This window comes from Miniopterus schreibersii (assembly GCF_964146895.1).
Source record: "Miniopterus schreibersii genome assembly, chromosome: X".
Lineage (NCBI taxonomy): Eukaryota > Metazoa > Chordata > Mammalia > Chiroptera > Miniopteridae > Miniopterus > Miniopterus schreibersii.
In genome coordinates this window covers 94,834,766-94,854,292 of record NC_138104.1, presented here as the reverse complement: position 1 = coordinate 94,854,292, position 19,527 = coordinate 94,834,766, and the positions used below count along the sequence as shown (strand labels likewise).

At 38.8% G+C, this 19,527-nt stretch overlaps 1 protein-coding gene across 2 annotated transcripts in view; it reads left to right on the top strand.

The window, feature by feature from the left end:
* PHEX (phosphate regulating endopeptidase X-linked) overlaps positions 1 to 18,253 on the top strand; it is a 172,500-nt gene extending 154,247 nt beyond the window's left edge. For both annotated transcript variants that reach the window (XM_081125341.1, XM_081125342.1), the window contains 6 exons: positions 5,384 to 5,451; positions 7,646 to 7,776; positions 11,404 to 11,469; positions 12,148 to 12,252; positions 15,404 to 15,480; positions 17,793 to 18,253. In XM_081125341.1, the coding sequence (XP_080981467.1) occupies positions 5,384 to 5,451; positions 7,646 to 7,776; positions 11,404 to 11,469; positions 12,148 to 12,252; positions 15,404 to 15,480; positions 17,793 to 17,895 (550 nt within the window). In that variant the 3' untranslated portion in view covers positions 17,896 to 18,253. The remainder of the gene's footprint in view (positions 1 to 5,383; positions 5,452 to 7,645; positions 7,777 to 11,403; positions 11,470 to 12,147; positions 12,253 to 15,403; positions 15,481 to 17,792) is intronic.
* The last annotated feature ends 1,274 nt before the right edge of the window (positions 18,254 to 19,527 follow it).

Genomic DNA, 19,527 nt, shown 5'->3' with positions numbered 1-19,527 from the left:
AGATTCAAGTGCAAATAGTTCTTTTGGGAGGTGACACCAGGAAACACTGGCAGGGTAGTGGGGGAGTGAGACAAGGAGGGAAGGAAGCCAATAAATTGTGTTATAGGAGTTTTCTATGGCTTCTATAATAGAATTATCACAAACTTAGTGGCTTAAAGCAATGTAAATTTATTAGTTTATAGTTCTGTAGGTCAGAAGTCCAACCTGAGTCTCACTGGGCTAAACACAAGGTGTGGGCAGGGCTGCATTCCCTTTTGGAAGCTCTGGGGAAGAATCTATTCCTTGGCTTTCCTCGCTTCTGGAGGTGGTCCATATTCCTGGCTCATGGCCCTCTTCTTCCATCTTCCATATCCGCAAAGTTGCGTTTCTTTGACCAGTCATACGTAGATACTCACGTCTTCTTCTGACTCTCCTCTTTTGCCTTTTCCTCCACTTTTGATTATATTGGGTATACCCAGATAATCCAGGACAGTCTCCCTATTTCAAGTTCAGCTGATTAACAACCTTAACTCCCCTTTGCCATATAATAACATATTTACAGGTTCTGGGGGTTAGCATGTGGGTATCTTTTGAGGGCCATTATTCTGCCTATGACATGTCTGTTCCAAAGCCAGTTATCACTCTGGGCAGCTGAGGCTCAGTCCTGCTGCAGAGCTGTAGAATATGCTTCAGTGTGATCCCATCTTGGGGGCAAGGGAGCTAGGCGCTTTATCCTACAACTCACCTTCCATCATTGCTTGAGGGCTTCCACCAGGTGTATGAACTCCCTGGCATTACCCAGCCTAGGCCAAGAGGGATCTGGTGGCCGGAGAAAGCAACTATAGACGGTCCCTAACTACGGTCGTTCAGCTTAAGATTTTTCAACTTTACAATAGTGTGAAAACGATGTACATTCAGTAGAAAATGTACTTGAAATTTTGACCTTTTCCTGGGCTAGTGATTTGCAGTATGATACTCTCTCATGATGCTGGGCAGCAGCAGTGAGCTGCAGCTCCCAGTCAGTCATGTGATCACGAGGGTGAACAACCGATATTCTACAGTGTAGTCATTGTGTTAGATGATTTTTCCCAACCATAGGCTAAATGTAAGTGTCCTGAGCACGGTTAAGAGAGGCTAGGCCAAGCTATGATGTTCTTTAAGTTAGGTATATTAAATGCATTTTCAACTTAAGATATTTTCAGCTTACAGTGGGTTTATCGCGATAGAACCCCACTGTAAAGGGAGAAGCAGCTGTGGTTTGAGGTGCTGGTAGTTGGAAGCTGTTGGAGTGATGTGCTTGGAAATGGTGGGTGCTGAGTGGACAGGAGCAGGCAGCAGTAAGCTTACTGAAGGAAAGCACCGTTGTTAGCATAAGTGAAAATGAAAATGGTTTGTATGGCCCAAATCCATTAATATCATCCCAGGCCTCAGCTACATAGTTTTCATTAGTGTTCACATATTTGGAATCAATTTTCCCTATTGTTAAGATGAGAAATTAATATATATTTATATAAAATTAGAGGTTTAGGTAAATATTCTCTTAGCTCCCTTCAAAGTAAAGAAGTTCTAGAATTCTTTAAATGTGCTCATTACTAGCAGTTTAACTGAGCTTCTATTATTGTGGTTGTATACCTGGAGACTTGGAAATAGTCTGGTTTATTTTTTTTTTTAAATATATCTTTATTGATTCCAGAGAGAGGAAGGGAGAGGGAGAGAGAGAGAAACATCAGTGATGAGAGAGTTATTGATGGGCCACCTCTTGCAGGCCCCACGCTGGGGATCGAGCCCACAACCAGGGCACATGCCCTGACCGGGAATTGAACCGCGATCTCCTGGATCAGGTTGATGCTCAACTGCTGAGCCATGTCTGGCCGGGCAGTCTGGTTTAATTTTGAAGTTATTGATTTAATGAATTTTTGGGGGATCTATGAGATGATTTTCTAATGTAAAAGTCAAAATCATAGGAACTTAGGAAACAATATTAGTGCCTATTAGTTCAACATTATACAGAACCATATTTGAGACTTAAGTGGGAGAGAGCTTTGCATTTTTTCCCTAAAGAGTTCTGCGTCTGCACTGAAACCATCCATCCTCTATTAGGATCGGCATTTGAAATATGGAGATGCTGGACACATAGGAATCACAGTCCAGTGAGGTGGATTCCCATGCATGCATCTGTTCTGGATGGATAGCTTTTAGAACCAACTAGTGCTTATCCTTTCTGCCCACACTGGTCAGTTAGCCCTCCCCTGAGTGTTGGGTCTAATTATGGGGAGATTGGTAGGCTGCATTGTTTCCAGAAGAGAGGATCAGGATTGTAAATGGCCTAAGACAACATATCCCAAAGTGTGTGTTCCATGAAGTAGTAATAGAGTTAATTCATCCTCCCCTTCCCTTTGTTTTGGAGAATCACGATACTTAACAGCATAAAAATTACTAAGACGCTCTGTAAGAAAGACACTTATTTAAAAGTGTTTAAACCAGAGGTTCCTAAAATCCCCCTTTCCCTATGTTTTGAGAAAATGCTGGTCTAGAATTCATGACTGAAGAAAAATAGTTGAAAGAACTTGAGAAGAGAGCATTTGAGGAAGAACCTCATAACTTCGTATTTTTTGAAAGAAAGTTAAGGTGGCAGAATGATTTACTATATTCAGGGGGTCAGAGGTTGTTCCGCTAGAGACTACACTAGACCAATGGATAGAAGGCATAGGAAAGAGATTCCAGGTTAAGAGGCCTGTTTTTAAAACCACTGAAGAGAGAATGGGCCACCTCAGAAGAGGGTGAGCTCCTGGTTATTGACAGTGCCCAAGGAGAAGTCTTAGGACCATTTGAACAGATTTTTGTAGCGGGGGGCCATGAGTCAGCTAAAGAATGGAACTAGATGACCTTAAAGACGCTACCAACTCTGAGATTTTTATGAATTTACATTTCAAGCATAGAGTAGCTCTTACTTGATGACCACTTGACATAATTGTTACTCCAGGAAGCATACCCTGTGCATTTGTTAAGCCCATTGGGCAGTAAGTACAGAAGAGAAACTTAGTAGGTGGAAAAATGGTTATCTCCCCCATTTTATTTTTGGAAGGCTAGATTTTCTCTGCCGGAGTCTTCTTGTTCTGGCCAGCCAGTCCTATTTTAAAAAGGCATAAAGTTTATTTATTTTTATGACATGCTAATTTAAATAATGTCCATTGATAACATGGAAGATGTGAATTTAGTATTATGAAACATTATCATTGTAAGGCTTAGTCATATAAAATTCTGTCTTCTTTGTCTCTTGTCCAAAGGATTGCAATTATGTGACTGAGAATTGGAACTTAAAATGATTCAACCATTTTCTGAATTCTCCATTACCCTTTGCAAATAGGAAGCTCATTGGAGCAGTCCCTCTGAAGGGGCATTTATTGCAGAACAGTTCCTATAAGCTTCCATTGTTCATCCCTTAAATTCAGCAGCATTGACCAAGGCTTGTAGAGGATCAAATGTGATTGTCAGGACTAAGAGGTCTGGAAAAGTGAAATGTTACAAGCTGTACAGTGATAGCTACTGCTGCAAAAATTAGCACTATTACAAGTTTGTCCCACACTGCTATGATAGCTCTATGATTGAAATGCATAATTTTACTCTTACTTCCTTAATGAAGGTTTGCAATGATGGAAAAACAGTAGGAAGCATTTTTTCAAATGCAAATTACCTTGCAGGAAAGAAATAACAAAGGAAAGAATTGCCACCAAGGGGAAAAATTAAATCTTGCAGCACTTCCTTGGGTATAGTTGAGACAAACAATTAGCATGTTAAGGATCATTATGTCCTGTAATAACATGTTGTTTCAAAAACTCTCCTTCCTTCCACTTATGGGTCCTATCTATTTGCTAGGTTACTTTGATGTTGCATGTCAGGAAGCAACTGTAAAGTATTTTTTAGCATAATTTCAAATCTCAGAAAATATCCTCATAACAAGGATTTTAAATTGTTGATAATCCTCATCCACACATTAAATAACTACAATAAGTCACATATCAATCTGTCACTTGCATGAAATGGTAAAGTTAATCAATTAGTTAAATCGTTGTTAGTTTCTTACCGTGTACTAGGTACAATTCAGCAGCAGTCGAATAGGTAAGAGTTTGACCTTCATGGAACTTAAAGCTGAGAGAGAAGATCCCAGACACATATGTATGGAAGCCCCCTTATTTATTTCTTCATATATCATTAAAATGCTTCTGTTTCAGTTATCTATTGCTTTGTCACAAAGCACCGCCAAACAACCACTATTGGCACATGATTCTGCAATTTGGGCAAGACTTGGCCGAGACAGCTTGTCTCTGTTCCCTGTGGTGTTTGTTGGCTGGGGAAACATAACTGGGACCAGAGGATCTAAGATGACTTTGCTCACATGTCTGGTGTCCCAGTTGGACTGGTTTGAATGGCTGGGGCCTGGCTGGGTCTCTCTTCCTTTAAAAGTCTCTCAACTTTTGGTGTCTCTTGCTTGCTTCACTTGGCCTCTCTGTCTCCAGCTGATCATCAGTCAAACTTATTTACATGCAGTTGACTTCCAAGGGCAGAAAATATGAAACTACAAGGCCTGTCAAGGCCTAGGTCCAGAAGCCACATCTGGCCCTTTCTGTTGCATTCTGTTGATCATAGCAAGTCCCGAGGTCCATCCAGATTTAAGGGAAAGGAAATAGTTGCCTCTTGATGGGAGAAGGGAGCCCATGCATTCAGGGTGTGTGGAATTGTCATTGGTCACCCTTATAGATAATCTACCACATGCATCTTCAGAGGTGAAGAGAAATGATAAAATGCCTTTTCCAAATCTGATGAAGGCTTCACAATCTTTGCCATTCAGCTGTGAGCTTGTCTGTCACAGAAGCAGAGAAACGTGACTACCTTGACAGCAGAGTGATCCCTTTTAATCTCTGCTCTATTCCTTTTTTATGACTACATTTGGAAAACAATTTAACTTCTAAGTCTGCAGAGATTTTTCAACAGGTTCTCAGATAAAAAATAAATGGTATGCTGACTGACAGGATCTGTTCAAACCCTGCTACTGCTTTGGGTGTTTATAAATATAAACTACAGCTAGAGCTGATATAGAACCATACAAACCTTAGGGCTGGAAGGGACTTTAGAAACCATCTCTTTCACACCCCTAATTTTACAGGGTAGGAAAAATAAGGCCCACATATGGTCATAATAACAATGTTAGAATTTATATTTTCTTTGTCCACGTCAATGAAAAGGGTGTGTTTAGATTTTTTTAAAACAATTTTGTGATTATTAGATTGTTATCAACATGGTTACTAGAAAACAGATTATCTTGGCTTTTCATTGAAAAAATGAAAGGATTATGCTCTGAGATTCATGCTTGTAATTTTCTCCAAATTATATATTTATGCTATAGATCTCTGAGTTATGGTGCTATAGGAGTAATTGTTGGACACGAATTTACACATGGATTTGATAATAATGGTAAGTATTGGTTCATTGTCTAAGCTGCTGCTTTTATGATAATGTTGACTGTATGGGTGTTAATTGTTGCTATTATTTTTGCATAGTGGCATCATCATAGATTGAAGATTGTCCAATGCAGTATTATTGCTGATTGAAAACTTTCCCCCATGTCTTGCAGTGATAGCTTGCAATAAATAAATAATTGTTCCCATTGATAGAATGATGAAAAAATGACCTTGTAATTTCACTGATGTTAGCTGTGCATTTAGATTAGAATTGCTGTAGCTGCCACAATAATTATAGGAATTACTTTATAGCTTCTTCCCTTTGTCATTTCTTTGTTCACCATCTTGAGATGCTCTCCCTGGAGGTGGGAGCTCTGCTCTGAGGATGATTATACATGCTGCCAAATTAGGACTCAGTGAGTTAGGAATCTGGAGTTTGGCTGACTGGTTCCTTTATACTATTTCAAGGATTATGCAGTGCTTAATCTCTGTTTTTCTCTATGCTGGCATAGATTCAGAATTTTAAAGAAGGCTACGCTTTCCTAATAATGCGTAATATAGAATATCCTGTGTACTCTGAAGACATTTAAGTGAAAGGAAAGAGCAGGGTATGGCATAAACTAAAGAAATTATCACTCTTTGAGAGTTACCATCATTTTTAGTCAACACTTCTTTCTCCTTTAACTTTGGAGTATTATTGGGAAGCCATATGAAACCTCCAAAACTTATGAATTAGTAGCAAATTATGATCACATCTCCATCCACACAAAGATTTATAGGTAAGCTCAAAAACCCAGCTGGCCCAAGGCAACATTAATAGAGGGTCCTCTTTCTTCCATGTCTGTGGTGTCTCCAACACCCTTTGCTGGGTGCCTACCCAGGGCCAGAGACACTTTTGGTTCTTACCTTCTGCACAGTTCTTCCTGGGTTCCTACTAGCCCTTCCTTAATCACACAGGTTTTGTGTTCACCTGGTCTCTCTCCCTGTTAACATACAGCTGTCTTCTGAATACTCAGAGCTACACTTTCTATTTCTGCATGCTTGGTTTATCTGAGAGGGTAGTCTTAGCTAAGAAACGAAAGCCAGTGTTGGTCTCTTGCTTCCTGGCCTTTCTTCCTGGGACATTTAAGTACAGTTATCCCTCAGAATCTTCTAGAGGCCTTCAGGGTTGTCTCTCAAAGGGCAAAATCTGATGATGGTAATTTCATTCTGTAATCAGTACTTGGAACAGTACATTGCACAGATAAGGACATGCCCAGTATCTATTTAATAATTGGTTGGTTAGTGGTTGGAGGACAGTGATTCCGTGCTCTCCCAGGGGGATGGTAATGGCATCCAGCCTGATTGAAGAGCTTTGGATTGTTCCAGTTGACATCTTTGCTTGGGGAACTTTCTTGTATGTCTAGCAAAGAGTTCTCTGCATAATTAAATTCAAACCAGTAGTAACCTTGAATGAGTATAAAAGATAATTCAGATACATGCAAACATTTTTGAAGGGTATAGAGAAAGTGAAGAGTGAGCCTGTAGCAAAAAAACAAAAACAAAACATGTATAACTAATCTCTTTTTTTCTGTTATGTTTTGGAGATTTCCATTCTTGTTCCAAGTTCTCTTTTTAAAGCAACCTTCCCTGTCAAAGCAGGACAGATGGGCCTTCCATCCACACTGATGGCCGTGGAATGATTCATAACACAGGTTTTATGTGTCTCTCAGTTCCTGGCAACTTGGAGGAAACACATTCCTGTAGGGCTGAGTCAGGGGCTATGGTTGCACGGTGTGAATGACTCATTGGGCTGTTCCTATGGATCATTTGGAATTTCACTGGTGGTGGTGCTCCGACTCCCTTCATGGGCTTCCTGAATGAAGCCATTTCATTTCATAATCCAGAGAACACTTTGGGTCGTATTAGGTGAAAAAAAAAAAAAAAGAATCCAAGACTGGTTAAGAATGGTGCATGCTGTAAGTTGATGACCCTTACTATTAAAATGCTCTTCGTTGCTTAGAAGGAAAACTTCCTCACACCTCTGTCTCCTTTGTCCTCATTTTACAATGAGTCTGTGACACTGGAAAGAAGGTGGGAGCTGCTCCCAGTAGTAGTGTCTGTTGCTGGGACTGCTTCTTAAAGGCTTGTTGAAGTGAGGGGTAGGGAGGTGAAGAAATCAGTCTCCATAAATAATACAAATATCTTTTAACTTTCCTTTTTGCTAGGTAGAAAATATGATAAAAATGGAAACCTGGATCCTTGGTGGTCTCTTGACTCCGAAGAAAAGTTTAAGGAAAAAACAAAGTGCATGGTTAACCAGTATAGCAACTATTACTGGAAGAAAGCTGGCTTAAATGTGAGTATAACTGTGGTGAAGGCGGCCTATTGTGGGTTTTTTCCCATTTGGACATTAGCTTTAGGTTGTTGGTTCTCAAAGCGTGGGTCCCAGGCCAACAGCTTCAGTCTCCCCTGGAAATTGTTAGGAATACAAATTCTTTTATTTTTCCAATTCACTCACATTTGGGGAGGAAGATTGTGTCAAGATGTGCTTGGGAGTAGCTGAAGTCCAAGTCTATAGTAGTCCAAGGGATTTTAGATACTAACTGAAAAAGGCATGGATTTAATTTATAGTCATCTGGTAGCCACAGGGTGGCAAGGGACAAATTCTATCTTTTGGTCCTAAACAAGACATCTAGTCACCCATAACTTTTTTAAAAATTGAACTTACTGAGTTGACAATGGTTAATAAAATTTTACAGGTTCCAGGTATACAAGTCTACAGTACATCATCAGTATATTGTATCCTGTGCTCACCACCCCAAGTCAAGTCTCCTCGCATTACCATTTATCCCCTTGACCCTCTTCTCCCTCCCTCTCCCCACCTCCTTCTCTCTGGCAGTCACCATACTGTTGTCTGTGTCCATGAGTCTTTTTTTTTCTTTGCCTAATCTCTTCACCCTTCTCACCCAGCCCCCAATGCCTTCTCCTCTGATGATTAGTGACCCATAGCTTTTTTTGATAGCGAAACAAAGAACAATAGCCTTATAAATGCTCTATCCACCTTCTGTAATGACTAGATGAAATTATGCAGTCTTTCACCATTTACTGCTCAAATATTTCCACGAAAAATGTCCAAGGTGTGCTCCCATCCTAGTCAGTAGTCAACAATTATCAAGAGCCCAGCTACACTGTTTCTTCAGCTGTTAGCATAGCAGTATTGTCAAGGAAGCTACTGCTAAGAAAATCAGTAGCCTTATTTTTTTCTCTTAAAATTTTTAAATTCAATTTATTTAAACTAAAAACAAAACAAACAAAAACAAGTTCACTCATTTCCCCTACCCCCCATCCTCCACCTCTAGCAACCAGAATCTGTTCTCTTTATCTATGAATTCAGTTTCATTTTTATTTTTTTTACATTCTACATATAAATGAGGTCATAGGGTATTTATCTTTGTATGACTTATTTCACTTAGCATAATACTCTCTATGTCCATCCATGTTGTCTTAAATGTCAAGATTTCATTCTTTTTTGTGGCTGAGTAGTATTCCAGTGTGTGTGTGTGTGTGTGTGTGTGTGTGTGTGTGTGAGAGACATCTTATCTGCCCATTTATCCATCATCAGTGGACACTTAGATTGTTTCCATATCTTGGCTATTGTAAATAGTGCTGCAGTGAGCATGGGGGTGCATATATCTTCTTGAATTAGTGTTTTCATTTTCTTCAGATACATTCTCAGAAGTGAAATTGTTGGATCATATGATAATTCTATTCTTAATTTTTTGGGGGAACCTTCATACTATTTTCTATAGTAGTTGCAGTAATTTACATTCCCACAAAAGTGTTCTTCTATACATCCTCGCCAACACTTGTTAATTCTTGTATTTTTAATAATAGCTGTTCTAACAGGTATGACATGATATCTCACTGTGGTTTTTATTTGAATTTTTCTGATGATTAATGATGTTCAGCATCTTTTAATGTACCTGCTGGCCATCTATATGTCTTCTTTTTAAAAACGTCTATTCAGATCCTCTGCCCATTTTGTTTAAATCAAATTGTTTGTTTTTTGCTATGAGTTGTATGAGTTCTTTGCATATTTTGTATATTAGCCCCTTATCTGATATATGATTTGCAATTATCTTCTCCTCTTCAGTAGGTTTCCTTTTCTTTTTGTTCATGGTTTCCTTTGCTGTGCAGAAGTTTTTTTGCTTTGATGTAGCCCTACTTGTTCATTTTTGCTCTTTTTGCTTTTGCTTTTGGTGTCATTTTCAAAAAAATCATTGACAAGACCACTGTTAAGGGGGAGGGGTTACTGCCTGTTTTCTTCTAGGAGTTTTATGGTTTCTGGTGTTCAAGTCTTTAATCTGCTTTGAGTTAATTTTTGTTTGTGGTGTAAGGTAGTATGTAAAGCAGGAGTGGTAACTTTTTGGGACTGAAGCTGGGAAGGTTTTGGGTGACTTAAGAGATCAGTGTTACCTGAAGATTTGTTTTCATTCATTGGTATTGCCTAATACCTGGGTGATTGAGCTAGCATGGAAGTAGGACCCATGGCTTGAAGGTTTAGAGCAGGGTGTATTGTTTCCTGTTGCTGCTATAGCAAATCACCACGAATTTAGTGACTTGAAATTACACAAATTTATTATTGTACAGTTCTGTACGTCTCACTCAGGTCTCCGTGGGCTAAAACCCTAAGGCGTCACCGGGACTGCTTTCTTTTTTAGCTGCTCTAGGGAAGAATCTGTTTCCTTGGCTGTTCTAGCTTTTAGAGGCTGCCCACATTCCTTGGCTCATGGCCCCTTCCTTCTTCAACACCAGCAATGCCGGGTTGAGACTTTTCACATTGCATCACTCTGAGACACTCTATTTGAAAAGGACCCTTGTGAGTACATTGGACCCACTTGGACAGTGCAGGCTAATGTCACCATCTCAAGATCCTTACCTTAATCATATTTTAAAAATCTCTTTTGCCACATCAGGTAACATTTTCACAGATTCCCAGGATTAAGACATAGACATCTTTTGGCAGGAGCATTATTCTGCCTCCTGTGCAAGGATGGGCAAACTTTTTTTGTAACAGACCAGGTGGTAAATGATTTAGACTTTGTGGGCTGTTAGGCCTCTGTCATAACAAGTCAACCCTGCCATAGTAGTGATAGAACAGCCACAGGTGATATGTACGTGAATAGGCGTGGCTCTGTGCCAGTAAAACTTGAATTATGGACACGGAAATTTGAACCTCACATAATTTTCACAAAGCCACAAAATATTATGCTTCTTTCAACACCCCCCTCCCCCAATCACTGAAAAATGTAAAATCCAGTCTTACCTTGCAGCATGTACAAATACAGCAGCAGGTTGAATTTTGGCTTGTGGATTTGGGATTGTTTTATGTCATAGCCTATTTAATAGTTTAAGGAACAATCATCAGATGTTTGGAAGAATTTCTTCACCATACTTGGCTGGTTATCATACATATTGCAAACCTCAACCTTTGTTCCCCATGAGAACTAACCTCCTTATAATTTTTCTTGGAAATTGGTGAAGGTGAAATGGTGGTGGCTGGTCTTGAACTCTTAGTCCTATGTGATGGTAAATTTTTGGAAACACAAGCACACTGAAAAGAATACTCACGTTATGTGAGTTAATCAGAGAAAGTAATCTGTATATTGACATTTCTGTTTTTTCCCATTTAAACTAGAGTCACTGAGAGTATTTTTTAACATTTCATTGGAGCTGGTTAAATGGGTGAGAATAAAGAGGTGGGTGAGAAGGAAGTGTGTTGCATAATAAAATAGAAATTATTTTATTCAGGACTACCTTGCTGGGGTTCGTTTTCTATCTCACAATATATTATGACTACCTCTGATTTATTGAATGTAATTTTCTCTTTAAAATATGGCACTTTTTATTGCTATCATATTTATGCCTCCTGCTGAATGATAGTTTACTGTGAAACACTCTTTTTTCCATTTCTTCTTGTTAGGTGAAAGGGAAGAGGACCCTGGGAGAAAATATTGCCGATAATGGAGGTCTGCGGGAAGCTTTCAGGGTATGCACTGCAACATTTGCTGTGATTTTAAAACTTAAGCTCTAAAACACCATATGGGTACACCTCAATTCACAGCAGAAACATGTTCATGAGGAGTTAGATTTCTGTAAATTGTGTGAATTTCTGTAAGTAGAATTATATTTCCCCATTGACTGTATTATACTCTATTATATGAATAGAGCTACATTTGTTTTTTTTTTCTTTTCTTTTTGGGGTGTAGTCACTTTCTAAACAATATTTGTTATTAAGAATCATGCATTTAATGGATAGTTTTCAGGAGATATATTCATAATAATATCAGAGCATGCTACAGAAATCTCGGGGCTAGGTTCAGATGAGTTTTCCTTCCTTATAATTTTCTCTGAAAATACCAAACTTCTGTATTATGACCAGAGGCTAGTGGTTCTCGTATAGTGGGCCAGCTAAAAGTCCATAATACTGTTTTCATCATCCACTGGTCCATGTTAAAGAAGAAATGGAAGGATGGTACGGAAAGGTTTTCATGAAGCTAAATACATTCGATGTAAAGACCAGGCTGTGATTCTGAGATTATATCCTTCCTCTATTCTAGTTAAAATATATTGTACTGTAAAAGATGACAGTGATTGAGCATGATCGTTTTCCCTCTTTCTTGGCAAAATCCTTGCCGAGGGTCATCTATTCTGCTTCTCTCACCAGGCTTACAGGAAGTGGATAAATGACAAGAGGCAGGGAGTTGAGGAGCCTCTTCTGCCAGGCATCACATTCACCAACAACCAGCTCTTCTTCCTGAGCTACGCTCACGTGAGTAGACCAAAGAAGGGGCGTCAAAGATGAAAGTAGGACTTTGGCTTGCTTCCTTGATAAACAATTTGGAACAAAAGTTTAATGGCATAACTTTGATTTTAGCTGAAATTTTATCTTGCTGCTTATTTTCAGGATAAATTTCATTTTTTTAATGTTCTATGAGAAATTTTTAGCCTATTATACTTTAATTGGAAGCATTATTTTACATTCGTTTCAGGTGTACAGCATAGTGGTTAGATAATCATATACTTTACAAAGCGTTCCCCCTGATATTTTGTCATCTGTAGGCTAGGCCTGGATTATTCCACCAGCCTTATGGCACGTTTTCCTGACTTTGGCATCTTTCCACCACTGTGTTACATGCCACTGAAATACCACTTTTATTTCATTACTGACCTGCTGAAGAACTTCAGTGGCTCACAAGTCCTACCACATCAAAGCTAAACACTTCCAGCTAGCTTTTTAAAAAGTTCTCCTCAGTCGTATCCAACTCTACCCACCAGCTCTAAATTCCCACAGCTCCACCAGTCTCACCTTTCGCTGGGAAGGTGGCCTCACGTCCAACCCATGATGCCATGCCCATTACTGTCTCTGTAGCGTTGCTTTGATTTTCCTTCTATAATGTGACCCCCTGTCCACTCCTCCCTCTCCGATTATTGAATCCCATATTTATCCTTCAGAACCCATGTCAAGTTTCACCTCATCCACGTAAGCCACAAACTTCCCCAAGGACTCCAATTCTCATTTTTGTAAATCTTCAGTTCCTCTATACTTACCTTCATTACCATGCAGTTGAATACTTAATTGTTCTCAAAATGTTGAAGACTTCTAGTTTTATCGTCATAGTTAATCTTCTGGATCCTTTCATTTCTTATGTATCTCCATAGCACCCAGCAAAGATGCTGGATATATTGAAGACACTTGATAGTTTTAGATGAATTACTTGAAAAGTGTAAGACTAACACAGTTCAATTGAGGAGACTTTGTTTGGGGTTAGTACTAGGTCTTATATCTAAAATAAGCACACACACACACACACACACACAGTCAGAACTTTGTAGAGCAGGGCTTGGCAAACTAGGACCCATGGGCCGAATATGGCCTGCTGTCTATTTTTGTAAATGTTATTTTATTGGAAAACAGCCATGCACTTTCTTTTAGATATTGTCTGTGGTTGGTTTTGTGCTACAATAGCAGAGTTGACTAGTTGGTCTGCAAAGCCTGAAATATTTACTATCTCTCACTTTACAGAAAGAGTTTGCTGACCCCTACTCTAGAGGACAGAGTGCAGCGTCCATCAGTTCTTTCTTACTTACTTAAGGTCCATCTTAGTTCCTACGTTCTAGTTCACAACATCATTGTAGATGAATAAAGTAAACTAACCAATAGCAACATTACAGTCATACTTTTGAAATGCTTCCAAATAAAATTCCAAGCCATATATAATTTATTTTAAACTAAAGAGATTTAGGAAAAATTGAAAGCCATTTTATATCACTAATGAGAAATTTATCTTGGAACTTTTCCTACTGACAGATTGAGATTTTTAGTCTTTTGCATGTTGAAATAAGTCTACTTACAGGGAGCAAAGTTATTTTCCCTCCTGAGAAGGTACTAGGAAAACAGTAACAACCATGATGTGTTTTCAGCAATCTCTTAAATGATATAGGAAGCAGACAATACTATACAATAATGTACGAATATAAGATGAAATAACATAAGAAATGAGGTAAAATTGAATGCCAGAAACAACTTCACTGTAGCTAGCTTATGAGGAAGTTAAGAAATCATATTAGAAAAGCATCTTCAAAGTTAAATTCGGAACCACAGAGACTGATGGTGTATCTTTATGAAAAGTAATAGTATCACATGACCTTTCCTGCTTCCTGTATCCCTGTAGTTTCTGTGACCTGCCAATTTTTCCTTCAGATTTTCGCATCTTTCTACTTCTCTCAGTTCCCATTCCTACTCATTTAGCGGACACTCATTGGGAACCTTCCTGGAGCCTTCCGTAACTAATCTTCTAACTAGTTTCTCCTTTCCTTCTACTACTATATGTCCCTGACAGATAAATCTTTCTAAAATATGATTTTATCATTTTCCTGCTCATAACAATGTGTAAGTATAGTTTAAGCACTTTAGGCTGCTGGTCAAGATTTCAGAAATCTGGCACTGTCCCCCCTGGTCTCCCACTGCTGCCCATTGTGCACCACAGGCCGGCCAAGCTGAATGTCTTGCTCTTATTTTTCTCTCAGACTCGTCTTTGCTTCCCTTTTCTCCTCCACTTTGAATTGCCCCCCTCCTTCATACCCACGTGTCCTAGCTCTTTTCATACTTCAAGACTGCATCATGTTTCAAGACATACTTCAAGTCAGGATTAAGTAGGTTATGGTCTGGGGTCAAATAAACAAAGGAAGTTTATTTCTCGTTCATGCTCTGTGTCCAACATGGGTCAGTAGTGGGTCTCAGCTCATAGTTATTACTCAAGGACCTGGGTTTTAGAGTCTTTATTTTGACATGTGTTTCCATGGTCACCACTGGAGTAGGAAAGAAATATGAGGAAATGTGCACTGGCCTTTAATGTAGCATCTTAAATTGTTCTGAAGGCTCTTAAAACTTCTGCCAGTTTTTAAATCTTCTCCAGGAAGTGACATATATCACTTCTCATTATTTCATTGGTCAGAGTGATGGATAAGTGCCTCCTATCCAAGGGCCTGGACTAGGGTAAGGCCAGCAAGGCACCCAGGGTGCAAAAAACTAACTTCTCATGACTACACTCAAATGATGTTTGATTCATTTTATTGATTCAAATGACTGTGGTTCCATTGGATAAGGACTGTTGCAAGCGTTATATTAGATGAATACTTTGGTTGATTCCTGGGCACATATACTGCTCTCTTGATCTGTAGCATTTGTCTGGAAACCTTCCTAACTTACTCAAATTGTGGAATTATTTACAATGATAAAACCTTCTACTCTGGGGATTAGAATAATAGATGTTACTACTGATGAAGGTTTTATCTGATCTACTAAAACTGTCATCCATCAAGTCTAAAATTACTCTTCAGTATAATTTGGAGCAATTAAAGCAATAGAAAATGTGTAATTGGAATGGAATCGTAATTATCAGGATGCTTTTCTCTTCTAGGTAAGGTGCAACTCCTACAGACCAGAAGCTGCCCGAGAACAGGTCCAAATTGGTGCTCACAGCCCTCCTGAGTTTAGGTAAAAAGGCAAATGGATGATGCTAGTTTTTAACTGTGCCTCTCCCCTCCTCCTCCCCTATGCAGTCATCCCAGCTCTTTACCAAATAGGTGATCTGAACCAAAGCCTATATCGTGAATAGTGGTATCTCCATTTTGCAGACAAAAAATTCTGGCCAAATAGAAACTAAGCATGGACCAAAAAAGCCTCTTCTAAGACAAGGATGCGAACTTATGTACTGTGCCTTAAAACACTTAGAGCTCTGGTTTATCTTGTGTTACAGAATATGCCATTGAATGCGTCTTGTTCTGTATGCAGCCCGCCGACAAACCCAAATGAGTGCCCACTTTCCCAATGGCTCTGACCACAAAGGAGGGCATATGGTCACGTGAAGCTGTTATCATTCATGTCTAGAGTCAGAAGCTCTACATTTTGTCTTTTAGTTTGAATCTTATTTTGAAACATTTGCTTATATGTGAAGGGAAAAGAATTATGAATAACAATCTTATTTAATTGTCAGAATGTATAAAATATTAAGTAAAAATAAAATTAAGGTTGCTATTACTTATCCTGTGCTAAATTTCTAGCATAGTTTGAGGGAAATTTCTATAGTAGGGGACTGAGAATTATAATGGGAAATACAGGAAACCATAAGTATTTATATTTCTTCATTCTTTGCTTAGAACATGTTATATCTCAATTTCTTTATATTTAATGTTTAAATGAATACATTAGCATAGTGCAGGAAAGGCATCTAAAATTTCTCCTATATTTTAAAATCTGATTCCTAAAACCTTGCCTTGAACATGCTTCAGAAATTGACTATAAATTACCCAATAGCATAAAATCTAATCACTGTGTTAGAAATTCTCCCCCACTGGGCTAAACTGTCAAGAATGCTGACAGTCTCTAATGGACTAAAATGTGCGCCCACTGACAAATGGTGCAGATGAAACCATGCAGTAGATTAATTACTCAGAAGATAAGTTCTTAGAAACTCATTTCCTTTTACTAACTAGTTGCCTGTAATGTTGGATTTTAGCTGATAATTTGCAGAGCATACTTACTAATTATCAGCTAAATTCTATCTTTAACACTTGGTCAGGATGAATCACACCATGAAATATGCATCCCTACCTAAACATCCCAGCTAAGACACAGGAGATTATGGGGATTTTTTCAGATATTGGCCATTATATTCATTCAAATGCCCATAGGTAAAGAAGTCATTAGGGAAGAAATAGTCAGTGATTGAGAATGCTGAATCTCCAGTCAGCCCTTTGAACATGCAGTTCAGTAAGAAATAATGAAGAGAGGGAGTTTTTTTTGCTGGCTTATTAGTGATGTTTGCAGTAACTGTATATTTTGAGTACAGCAGAAATCACACAATGGAAATACTACTTCCAAAAGGCAGTTACAATCAGAGTTCTGAGTAGGAATCTGCAATCTTTACTGCAGTTGGGGGAACTTGCAAGAACCCCAGATTTTGAAGTTAACGCCAGTAAAGGATTCCTTATCAATAACAACTAGACACCATTCATTGGTTTATTGTTGCATGAACCAGATTATAGATACAGATGATCCTTCAAACATAATAAGGATTTAGAGAAAGTGTTTGTGTGGAATGAATGAGTTTTTTAAAGATAGTGATAGCAACAGCATGGATGAATTTTATGGACATAAATATTGACTAAAAGAAGTCAGTGACAAAAGAGTGACTACTGTGTGATTCCATTCATATGAGATTCAAAAACAGGCAAAACTAATCTATGGCAACAGAGATCAGACTAGTAGTTATCCTTGGAGGTACTACCAATATGGCCCCCCAGGGAGCCTTCTAGGTGCTGGAAATATCTCATGTTTTGATCTGGGTGGTAGTAACGTGGATGTATTATACACATGAAAAAAATCTATGAGCTTTACATTTAAGACATCTGCACTTTGTATCAGTTATACCTTCCATAAAAAGATAAAAAGTAGAAAAGCTAAGTATTGATAAATTCTACAGTTTATAGGAATTTGTAGAGTTATAGGAATATACAATCCTATACTCAATATGTTGGAATTGTAAATCCTGCAGTTTATAGGAATTTGAAAATATTTGGAAGATTAATAGGACTGTTTGCCTGGCATTCCGGAGGTGCTGGTTCTAGTCTCAGCTGTGTTAAACTTTTTTTTGAAGTTTACTTAACCATTTTGGGTTTCCGTTGTCTGCTTTGTAAAGAGATTAAATGAATGCAATATCCCTTCAAACAATATGCTGCTACAGTTTTATCCAGAACCTGTTGATATGTAAGAATTAAATGACATGGGCTTTGACATATCTTTTTCAGGGTCAATGGTGCCATTAGCAACTTTGAAGAATTCCAGAAAGCTTTTAACTGTCCATCCAATTCCACAATGAACAGAGGCACGGACTCCTGCCGACTCTGGTAGCTGGACTGCTGGTTTATGCCATCCTGAGAGAGCTGTACAGTGCTAGTAGAGGCTGCACTGAGCACAGATCACCTACTGCTTTAGGCCTATATTCCCCTGAAAACTTTTATTTTTAATTCATCTTCATTATTTGGGTATTGCTTGAATCTAAATGCTATCTTTTCAAAGTCATAGGGCTTAGAAATGGAATACAAGAAGTGAACCAAGGTATGTTTCTTTGGAAAACCAAACCAACAAAAATAAATTCTTAAGATACTTTTATTAAAATGCTATCTGCTGAATTGTTGCAATTGTCCATTTTAGTGTGTAACCACAAGTAAGTGGTATGTAGCATTTTAATCTATATCTTTTCTATAGCTTTGCGGGGGGGGGGGGGGGGGCTAAGTAGAATGTATCCAGAAAAAATGTTAGTCTTTTAAACTTTCACCCCTCAATGCTGAGGATATGTACGTGGCTACCTGGGAGGTTTTCTTGCTTTGTGAAATGTGTTACTTGGTTTTATGTATTGTCATTACACAGCATTTATTAAATCTTAGGTAGTTAAATTAGAAATATGTTGTATCTTCATTTTACAATTTTTGATGACGTTTTTGCCTTTAGCTTTGGAATCTGTTGGGATGAAAATGGCCCCGCAACTTGTATCTAATGTAGCCGACCACCCTGTTCAAGTCATCAGGAACAAAGCTCGGAGAAAGGCTACTTGATCAGGGACTTGAGTTTATCAAACAGAAAACAGGATGCATCCTCAAGCCCCAGAAGTCAAAACTCTCAGTCATGTAACAGCAGGGACACTAGGAGAGGAGATCTCCAGAATTCAATGTAGTCTGCTCCAACCTCAGTGATTCTGTCTGTCTGCCAGAAACTTTTCTTTAGCCTGACTTCTGTTTGTCTTGTTACCCTCCTATGTGTGCATTCTCCTGTTTCTAAAACTAGTAGGCATCGAACGGATGCTTTTCTAACATCCCATTAGGAGCATATAGCTTTCATTCTATTTCAGTGCAAAGGGCCAAGCACTACACTGAGGCAGGTGCAAAGTGCCCTTCTGTTTCAGCTCAGTTAATGTTACCTCTCTCTTAAAAGTTCTTTTTGAAAAATTTCTTTATTGAAGACATTTAAAATATATATATTTTTTGATTTTAGAGAGAGGAAGAGAGAGAGAGATAGAAACATCCATGGTGAGAGAAAGTCATTGATCAGCTGCCTCCTGCACGCCCCCCACTGGGGATCGAGCCCGCAACCCGGGCATGTGCCCTGACCGGGAATCGAACCAGTGATCTCTTGGTGCACCAGACGACACTCAGTCCACTGAGCCACACCAGCCAGGCCGAAGACATTTTTGAATCTATTGATTAAATGTAAAATGCTCTGTATGATTCAAAGAAATGTAATTTTTAGTCTAAAGAGTCTGTAAGGAAGAGCAGTACCGTTTCTAATCCTCAGAACTTTATCCTTTCAAGTGAATGCCTCCATCTCCTGTGTGTGTGTGTGTGTGTGTACTCACGTGCACATGGTCAGGATAAAATAATAATGGCCTTTGAGTGGTTACCTGGCTTTCCTGGGTTCTTAAAACAGCCATGCCCTGCTTCCAGTATTCATTTGCACATGTGGTTGTGGATTAACTGGGCCAAAAGG